The 10,604-nt window shown below is 44.2% G+C and overlaps 1 protein-coding gene across 1 annotated transcript; it reads right to left on the bottom strand.

Moving 5' to 3' along the window:
* Window positions 1-2,297: 2,297 nt before the first annotated feature.
* mosmoa (modulator of smoothened a) lies at window positions 2,298-10,604 on the bottom strand. The gene is made up of 3 exons (XM_064315567.1): window positions 9,577-10,604; window positions 6,955-7,167; window positions 2,298-3,065 (listed from the first exon to the last, which is right to left on the bottom strand). Exons 1-3 carry the CDS (start codon window positions 9,680-9,682, stop codon window positions 2,881-2,883), a joined length of 504 nt encoding a protein of 167 aa, XP_064171637.1. The 5' UTR covers window positions 9,683-10,604; the 3' UTR covers window positions 2,298-2,880.

Here is a 10,604-nt window from a genome sequence, read left to right as displayed (position 1 = left end):
AAGAGACTTCCCAAACCCTTTCAGAGGATTTATTCCTATAAAATCACTCAGTAACAAAAGGGCAGGTAATGTAGAAATGGCTTTCATTCTAGTAAAAAAAAAAAGAGAATTTATTATTCACCGAAAGACAATAAGGCTGAGAGATCTCTCAGACACAGACCATGGCAGAAGGTCATTGGTCCAAGTGTAATTGGATTATAGCAAGCTCATGTCTCTGCCAGGAATTGGCAGGAAAGTGATGTCACATCCTCTCTGATCCACATGGAGATGATTTCATATCCTTTCTGTCTTGTGTCATTCAAGCTTCAAGAAGGGCTGATGCCATCATTCACTGAGTCAATGGTTCACCATGGAAACATAATTGGGGGAAGTGGTTGTATGCTATTTTTCTCTCTTTTACTTCCCTAATGTGATACATCACTGCTGTTTAACCAGTAATCTGACACATCTGAGGAATCAATGGACAAGAGTGAGTTTTGTAGGAAGAGAAACTCAGAAAGGTGCTTGAATAATTTAAAAATCAATTTAATTTAGCATAAACAGAAAAGAACCAAAATTAGATAAACATTTGTCCACCAGGCAAAACCAGGGCACATTACCATACTTCCACAGACATATTTTTCTCTGTTCTTTCTCAAAAATGAAATTGCATTTTTAAAATCAGTTTGTTTTAGATGGATGTGTGACCAGAACAGAAGCATGTAGGCGTTTCCCAGTTCCCCATAATATGTCTGCCAGTTTCATCTTCTGCTGAGCTCTCAGTTAATTAAACACAGTTTAACAGCTACCGGCGATTCTATTTTTACAGACATGAGGCGTTAAAATTGTCCCCACGGATGGACAGACGTTAAGGTGTTTTGCCAAGTCATTTATGGCCATTTGAACCCCTTTAAACAGATGAGTAACAGGCAGGTATTTACTATTATTATGAGCAGGTGTTCAGTGGGGCCTAGGATCAGTCATTGAACAGCAGTGAATAAAGTTTTGCATCAGCGTTCCTGACCATGCTGCGCTCTGTAGTGGAATCCAAAGTGCAATACAGTACGTCCATGCCAATGAACACTTTAAAAACTGTGGTAAATAATCACTTTAATTTCTTATTCTTCCTCACAAAGTCTCCAAACAAAAAAACTCTGTACATCCATCATGAGCAAAAAATAAAACAATACTGATTTTGTTCCATCACAAACATGATATTGGCTTGTAACAGCAGGTATGCTTTCTCTTACACACATAATACTGAGATTATTTAGCACTCTCGAGTTAAGCAAAGGAAGTCTGAGAAGAACGTTGCTTACATTTTAGAGTTTTTTCTTGATAAATTTCTCTTCAGTCCTCAAATCCCATTTGCTATTCAGTCAAAGCTTTTTTTTTGGCTCAGATTCTAGCAAACCACAATGCATTTTTCCTGAACTTGGAGAATCATGTTTATTGAGCAAATTATCTCTTTTTTGATCATTACAGAACACAATCAGCTTGACTGGCAGTTTCAGAGATTAGCAATAAATACTGTGGAAGAACTGAAAAATAACACACTCTTGAAGGCATTTCTCCAAAGTAAGGACAAATCACCTTGTGGTTAGACTGAACTGAGCCCTTAGTGACTGACTGATCAGGGCATCGGCTTGTTGAGGCCAGAAATTGAGGCCTCAATTAAGGAAAAACAAACAAAATAAGTGGATGACAAACACTGAGGTAAATGCACACTGTTGGTGTTGTTCTTTAGTCAACACACAGTGCTTCCTTTAGCAATCCAACATAAATTCATAAATTTACATTTTATACAATATAAAACATATCGTGGCACAATAACAAAACCATAAACAATAGAAACTATTTTCATATCCATCAGGAATCAACAGAAAGAAAGAATCAGGTCTGTAAGCCAATCACAGAAAAACATGAGAACTGACACTGCGCCTGTGTTTCATTCGGTGACATCACCAGACCAGGCCTTCCTGCCTCAGAGAGAGAGTACCACACGGACCGGACCTGCAGCCCGGCATTTATTTTAAACCAAAATATTAATAATAATAATAATAATAATAATAAGAACGATGATGAATGAAAAATAAAACTCCAAGCTTTATCACAGACGTACAGCTCAACGTCTTAACTCCCCTCTTCTGATTTCAGGATGGGCAAACACTGGCCACTCCACCCTGACATTGGCTCTCCACTCCCCTCTCCCCCCCTCTCCTCCCCTCTCCCCTCCCCCCCTCCCCCTCTCCTCCCCTCTCCTCCCCTCTCCAACTGCAGAGGGTATGAGCCCTCTCCGGTGTGGCACATTTCTGAGAGACCCCGCCCCCCCCACCCCCACCCCGGAATCTACCAGGTACTGCAGCCTTTGCACAGCCTGTTTCCTGAGCTGCCACCAGGGGGCAGTAGAGGTGGCACTTCAGTGGGTCAATACTCGGAGGATTTCTCGACATACTTTTGTGAATACAGGGACCCAAATATAATACTAATCATAAAAACCATAATAAACACGAAAAGGAACAGTTGAGGAAGAGGGTAAAAGATTCATATATATATATAAATATATATACATATATATATATACATATATACATATATATATATATATATATATATAATTACAAATGTGTCATTAGTGAAATACAGGTCCTCTGAATGTGTGATGTCACAGTGCAGGAGCAGCTGCCATGGCAACCACACAGCTGGCAGTGCGTTTGGGCGTGCCCACGCCCCCTGCTGCCCGGGTCATGCTCTGCGGCGCCGCGGGGCTCATCGTTAGGCCCTTTTTGTTCTGTTTGATTTTTTTTGTGCTTTTTGCTTTGATGGTCATTCTGAAATACCGGTCTTCACAGAAGCCCCTCTCCGCTGGAATTTCAAACAGACGTCACCGGAGGAGCACCGTCAGCCGGGCAGGCAGACTTTCCCCGCGAACAGCAGTCCGACTATCGTGAAAAAGATGGAGAGCACGAAGAGGACGTAGGAGGACCCCACCACCGTGTTGTTGGGCAGCTTGTAGGGCTGCCCTCCCACCTCGTTGATGTAAAAGCCGATGGGGAATATGAGGGCGGCCATGCAGAACAGGATCACTGCGGGAAGAAGAGGGAGAGGAAACGGTTAGCCAGCGTCTTCACTTCATACAATCATTGTTATCAAGAAAGATGACTGTAATTTGCAGTCTGGTTGGTGAAGCTACAAATAGCACTTCCTGCCGCTCTAGCGTTAGCGCTCCTTTCTCCATAGATGCCGCTGCTCTTACAAGCGGTAGAAGCACTTAGCATTGTGAGCCGCTCTGGAAATGCTACAACGCTTCCAGAAGGAACAATGACACAAAAGAATAATAATGAATGGTTTAATGATGTTTTAATGCTGGGAGGGGGGCCAGAGGCAGTGGAGGATCCCAACAGATGATGTAATAGACCAGAAAATCCCAACAACCTACTCTATCTTCCCCACACAGAGTACTGCTCCAGACAGCAACTCTTCACTTCACTTTCCATTCAAATGCCCCACTGGCAGGAAACAGTATATAAGCACAGCCGATAATTCATGAAAGCAGAGGATATATATAATAATTCACGAACAAAGAAACCAATCAGCCATATTGTAGAGATAACAATAGTTTCTATATGGCTTATTACAACTACAGTGCTTTCAGAAAGTATTCACCCCCCTATTAATTATTTATCATTTTAAAATTATATTTAAAATAAAACTTGAAAATGACTTAATTGTTAAGTATTCACCAGATGTACTTATATTTTCCTAGGAGATCACACTAAGTACATTAATGAGGCCCACCTATGTTTATTTCATAACCCACCAGTGTTCATTTGCATGTAGGCAGAATAAATATCACAGACATTGAGGTTGCAGAACTGAAACAGCAGATCAGAATGGTCAGGCTGCAGTGAAGACAAAGGAACTGTCTGTGGAACTCGCTAAGTGGCAAAAGGTACAGGAAGTGCTACTGTCAGAGAAGGGATCAAGAGACCAGTCACAACACCGACACATTGAGCTGATGGCCAAAATGGCGGGAAAACTGTCCAGAGGTCAATCTCTCGAGCACTTCACAGATTCTGCCTCTTTTGGGTGAGTGGCCAGACAGAAGTCACTTCTGAGAAAGTTTGCCACAAGCTATGAGACAGACCCTGAGACCTTTCCGGACAAAGATTTTGCAGTCTGACCAGACTGACGTCAAAGCTTTTAAGCCTAATAGAAAAGTGCTACATTTGGCGCAAACCAAACACACCCCATTAGCCAGGTAACAACAACCGTACTGTCAAACATGGTGGGAGCAGCATCATGCTATAGGGTTGTCTTTCAGGAGGAGGGACAGAGAAGCTTGTCTCCGTCAAGCCAAGACTGATGAGGCCAAATACAGGCAAATCCTCTAAGAACCCATTTCGGTCCACAAGAGATCTGTGTTAAGAGTGAAGATTCATGTTCCAACAGGAAAATGGCCCAGAGCACACAACAAAATGACAAAGAAATGACTTTATAACAAGAAGGCCTAATGGAATCGCCCAGCCAAAACCCAGGCTTAAATCCAACTGAAAATCTGCAGTATGACAGGAAAACTGTTGTCCACAGACGCTCCGTTTAACTTGGCAGAGTCGGAGCAAATTTCCATGGAGGAATGAGCAAAAAAAAAAAAAAGAAAATAGACACAAAATCTATCATAAATCAATTTAACTACCACTCTCTCACATTAGGTCAATGAATGCTACCTTTAATATTCATGCAGGGCATAGCTCATGTGACATGGCTTATAAAAGCCTTTATGAAGCCAGAATAGGAGCAGCATCTGCTTGCGCGGGCAGAGGGAGAATTTCCTCCCTTAGACTTGCCTCGTCTTTATGAGGGGCAATGACGGGGGCCATTTGTAAAGCATCCCCGAGTGCTTCCAAATGGAAAAGAAGCCACCTCGCCTCCGAATGAGGACAGAGATTTGAGATATCGCGGCGTCCTTCAGCGCAGAGACTTCCTAATTCACTTTGCGCGCTCCGGTCAGGTCCAGGCCCGGCAATTTCCACCGCTCCCAGCCCCACAAACTTAATCACGCGCGCTGGAGATACGGAGAGAGCGGGACTCATCTAATTTAAGCAGCTTAAATACTGCGACTGAGCATGTGCAGTCATAGCAGTCAGGATTCTGATATGCGAGAATTAACTTTTGCAACAGAAATCACAACTTTTCCAATGTTTGTGAAATTAGAGGAAAAGTGCACGTAATTTCTCTGAGGAAAAAAATGCAACATGACTAGTATTTAGTCAAGTCAGTTTTAAGAAGACTAATCAATTATATGCAATAATTATAGGCCAAAATGTCCTTGTACACTGTGTCTTAAAAAGCATTTGAACAGGATGCGAGACCCGGATCATTACCATCAGCACGGACACCAAGTGCCATAAAAGTCAAGTACATTTTCTGGAATTGCCTGTTAACCTTGGAAGAGGGGCAGCTAGAGTCTGGCAGTTGTTAAAAAGTGCCAATCGAACTGTTCGTACATGACACGCACACCCTGGCACTTACAGAAGCAGTTGCACAGCGTCTTTCCAGCCTTCCATTACTTTATGCTCTCATGGTTTCGAAGCAAATGCTTGCGTCTCACCTTATTCGTGCAAAAAAAATCCCTTTTTACATTGAGCTCATGGGTGTGACCACTGCTCACTCTACGCCATTTAATGGTACCGTTCACCTCCAAGGAGACATGATTAAAGGCTGAAAATAAAACTCGTAGAGGGACCTCGTCATGGATGAACACGCGGGAGAACCACCCGGCACGGTAAAAACATAATTTGACAAAATCAAACCCACCTCAATTTCCGGGAGTGTGATGATAACAACCGTTTAAAAAAGCAGACTGGTTTGTCAAGCACTGCTATTCTAAGCATTAAAATAAAATGCATCAAACGCTTAACTGTGCTTTAACAGCGCACTGAATTTGCCATGGTACAATTCTCTTAATGGGAAAAGGCTAAATAAGTTCTACCTTAAAATTAAAGCCAAAGTCATTCATTCGACAGTGACTCAGACACGTCATCCAAAAAAGGGTCACCCCACCATTCGTTTCTAGCAAAAACATACCAACATATGAAGATGCCGCTTTAGACTGCTGGCCTTCGCCGGACCCCAGCACCAGTGGATCTGGCTTTCCCACTGACCGCACTCTCTCTCTTTCCGGTAAGCCGCTTGTCCGCCCCAAAATACCCCACCAATCGCACCCTCACATAGCCAGACAATAGCTGAGCGTGTTGACGTTTCTAAATTCATCCGCCCGAGTCCCTCCCTCCACTCCCTGGCGCTCACAGTGAAGGACTCAGCACGCCCTCCCCTCCCAACGCCCACCTGTCAGAGCGGAGACAGCGGGCGCACTCGTCAAGGAGCGTTCCGCGTCCGCGGCCTACTTCATCATCACACCCACACAGACGCCTCAGCGGGGTACCGTAACTAAAATATTGCCAGCCATTTTGTGACACGGTGGGAAGGAAAGACAACAAAAACAAACGCACGTAATCCGAAACACAGCGAGACACAAAATTGTAGCGCAGCAGGCAGACGCGCAGCAACCTCCGCAAGACATTTTACCCCGGTGTAAAAGGACCAACCATAACACAGTTCACATGTCTTGGAGGTTGCCAGATTAACTCGAATCCCGCAGGAATGAGGATGGCTCCACTGAAGGCTACGGAGCACGTGGGCTAAAAGGTTTCTGAGCGCAGTTTCATTTGACCTGACCTTCCTTCGCTGAAGCGTGCGCATCACCTCTATGGTGTTTTCATCCAACGCTAATCCTCCCATTCCTCCAGCGTGCAGAAGCACAAACCCTGTGGCTCAGGCCCTGAACACGGCCTGGCTTTAGGGGTCACTTCAACATAAAGCGCATGAGAAATGCAGCTTAGAAGCTGCAGAGGAATGTGAAATGACAACATTAAAGACGTGGAGGAGAAAACAAGCGGCATTAGGTATACTCACTCCCGGTGAAGGCGATCCAGCGGGCGTACTTGGTGGCGTGGCGGTGCCAGTGCGAGGCGATGAGAAGGCCGCAGGTGAGGGAGAGGGAGACGATGCCCATGATGATGAAGAGCAGCGTGATCACCCACTCCGGCGGGAGCCGTGGAGGGATGCAGGTCCGCTCGCGCCCGTGGATTGTCTGGCACTGCCGCACCAAGCCCACCGTCAGAGCACCTGCGGCGCAAACGCAGCACCCAATCACAGCACAGCAGACACAGAACTGTCCAATCACAGTGTAGCAACGCAGTACCTAATCACAGCGCAGCAAATGCAGAACTGTCCAGTTACAGCACAGCAAAAACAGAACTGTCCAATCACAGTGCTGCAAACACAGCACCCAATCACAGCACAGCACAGCCAGCACCGTATCATCACAGCACAGCAAACGCAGTGCCCAATCACAGCGTAGCAAATGCAGCACTGTCCAATCACAGTGCAGCAAATGCAAACACGGTGCAGCTCACTCACACTCAGGATCACACACATGCAGCTGGTGGTGCCCCTGGGCAAGGCACCGAGCCCCATAACTGCTCCAGGGGTGCCGCAATGTGACTGACCCTGTGCTCTGACCTCTCTGTTGATACAATGCATCTATGTAAAGCTGGGGTGCCCATCGCTGTTCCTGAAGATTCTGTAGGTTTCCACTCTAACCCTGACAAAGCACACATTCAACAGCTAGAGATCTCATTCAGTTTCCAATCAGTGGAATCAGGTGTGCTAAATTTGGACTGAAATGAAAACCTACAGGACAGCAGATCTCCAAAGATAGAGTTTGGCAGCCCTGATGTAGAGGGACTATAAAAGCGTGTATCGATGACAGAGATGCAATAAATAAATAAATAAATAAATAAATAAAATATTCCAGGCACTTTGTGTTAATTGGCAATAAAAGTGACTGTGCAACATTATGCATTTTCACAACACTGACTTCACATTCCAAATGAAGTACTTTGAAAGCCCTCCAGGAGCCTGCCCAATGACAAACAACAAACCCAGCAGGATACCCTGCCAGGCGGAAATGCACATAAAACCCTCGACTAAAAACAGGCTACGCTGTCAGTCAGCGCTGGACTAATTGCTCAGAGAGTCTCGTACAGAAGTGTGATGCCACCCTCTACCAGAACAATCATTTTTGTAATATACCTGGAAGTGGACCTGACATGCTGAGTATCATGCCTAGAAAATTTCTGTTCAGATCATATTTACCGACAACTTATTAAATGCAAATATCAAATGGACTGTTCTTGCAGTGGCTAATAAATTCACTTATTAGTGTTCAGTCATAACATGCACCAATCTGAACAGGAAGACTGGACGAAATGGGAGGCTGCAGAGACGGAAAAGGTTAATACACACACACACACACACACATACACACACTTAAATACCTATTCACCCACACGCATACACACACAGAACATGCACAATGTTAGCACACAGTCAGTGCTCATTGGAAGCGGTCGTGACAGACGACCCCCCAGTATGTGCGGAGTTCAAACCGGAGTTCTCAGGGTAACACCCAGGTACACATTCTAACCTCACACTGTTCCACAGTTCAATCAAAAAAGACTACTACAGGCTCACGAGTGACTGCTGCTCCTCACGCACCAGCAACCAAAGTCCAACCAAACTAAATAAGCACGTATTTAACCTTACGATCGAACATGTCAGTTTATAATCTTTTTCAGCGGTCAAATAAATGTTATTTACTTCCAGGCTGCGCACGCTGAGCGACGTCATCACTTAAGTTTACGGTCGTCAAATCATATACAGCGATCTACTTAGCTATTATAGTTGATTAGCCAGTGTTCGATAGCAACAGTCATATAATAGATACGTTACAGAAAATATTAAAAGCAAGCTACACAACTACGAACAGGTCCCATACCACGTTTACCCTAGTTATGGGACATTTCACGTTCAACACACCTGCAAACCGAAAACGATAAAATAAAAGTTTGCTAGCATTCAGAAACCCTTTTCTGCTAATCATACAGAAACGGGCAAACCATCATTCTGAAAATAATGGCCAAAAGTTAGCTAGAAAACCCTTTAATTTAATTCAAAACCCTTTAATTTAACCCTTTTAACTTAATAAAAGGAACGTGTTACTAAAGTGCTTGCTGGTTATTAGGTTGATCCGTAGGCGAGTTGTATATTCTATATACGCACCCAATGGATAAGCCTTAAACAAAAGATGTCGATGCTGATGAGACGTCAATAGATCTCGATTGAAGAGCCCATATCTTTGTTTCAGGGATTAACTAAAACGATAGCTAGCTAATTTATAGGGATCATAAAACGACAGGAACAAGCTATCTCGCTATGTAGCTACTAATCTGTTACGAATCATTATCAGGTCCAAATAAAATTCCATAGCTTGTATTGAGACAGCTAATGTTAGCTAACAGAAGACAAAAACAGCTAGCTCGTGTGTGTGTGTGTGTGTGTATGTGTATGTATTTATTATATATATATATATATATATATATATATATATATATATATATATCCACAGATAACGTTATAACTTTCGTCAATTTGCTCCTCTAGAAAATGCCGCTAGAATATTATTTCCATTACCTGCTGATTCTCCAGTGTTGATCCAATCTGGATTTGCAATACTTGCGATGGCAAAGATATCGGCTGCAAGGAACAGACACCCTGAGATTATAGTGAGTTTATCCATGTTTTATGAATGCCTTTGGGGGGTTTTGAAATGGGTAAGAGAGACAGAGAGAAGTGTAGATATATCCAGATGTGGAGAGTGGGTCCGTTTTCCCCAATTCGGATAGCGGTGTTGGTTTGGGGGTAGAACTAGCTAACGTTAGGGTTCATCAGTTCTGTCTCGCCCCATCTAGACGTATTAGAATGGTTGAGATTCAACCCTCCATCATTCCATCATCACGGCTTTCGCCTCGCTTGCAGAAACTCGAATATGCCATTCAAATCCAAAATAACAAAAGGACAAAACAAAAAGGACAATGATTTCTCCCCAATGTCACATCTGTCACCGGGGGATTGGCCTCCGACCCTTTCCCTTGGTAAGCTCCAAGAGCTCCCAAAATGTGTATTATAAAACCGAGGCCCCAGCGCACTCCAGCTCCTTGGATCCAGCTAGCTGCAGACTCACTGAGCCGAGCCGAGCCGTGCGGGTCGGACAGCGGCCCTGTCAATACATCAGAATCCACCCGTGCGAGCGCATTAAAGCAGTAAAGTATTCTTGTTCAAGAAGAAAACAGATATCCGAGTAAGTTAAAAGGCGTACAGCTGTGCCGTTTCTGTGTTTTCAACACATCCTACAGGAAGAGGGAAAGCCATACTGTCTTGCGTATTCATGTCCCCTTTTCCTCCGCTGGAATGGCATCTGCACGGACCCGTTAGCAAATTAGCCAGTTGCATCAATAAAGCGAGCAGTCATAGAAGCGTACGCTTTACACAGGACAATATTTATCTGTGACTATAAACGTGCATCCGGTGCAGTGATTGCATCGGGGAATTGTACCTCCCCGTTTCCCTTTGAAACAGCTCACTACACCTAGCATCAGCACGCAGCGCGTTCCACAGACACAACAGCCCTCCTCAATCCTCGCGTTCGGGGGAGTTCTAAT

Source organism: Anguilla rostrata, chromosome 17 (assembly GCF_018555375.3).
Source record: "Anguilla rostrata isolate EN2019 chromosome 17, ASM1855537v3, whole genome shotgun sequence".
NCBI lineage: Eukaryota > Metazoa > Chordata > Actinopteri > Anguilliformes > Anguillidae > Anguilla > Anguilla rostrata.
The sequence above is the reverse complement of the archived record's forward strand: the minus strand, read 5'-3'. Positions and strand labels throughout refer to the sequence as shown.

Coding starts and splice junctions, on each gene's coding strand:
- mosmoa (XM_064315567.1), bottom strand. CDS start 9,682: ATGGATAAACTCACTATAATCTCAGGGTGTCTGTTCCTTGCAGCCGAT. Junction 7,168..9,576: donor CAACACTGGAGAATCAGCAG/GTAATGGAAATA, acceptor TTTGCGCCGCAG/GTGCTCTGACGGTGGGCTTG. Junction 3,066..6,954: donor CTGGATCGCCTTCACCGGGA/GTGAGTATACCT, acceptor TTCTTCCCGCAG/TGATCCTGTTCTGCATGGCC.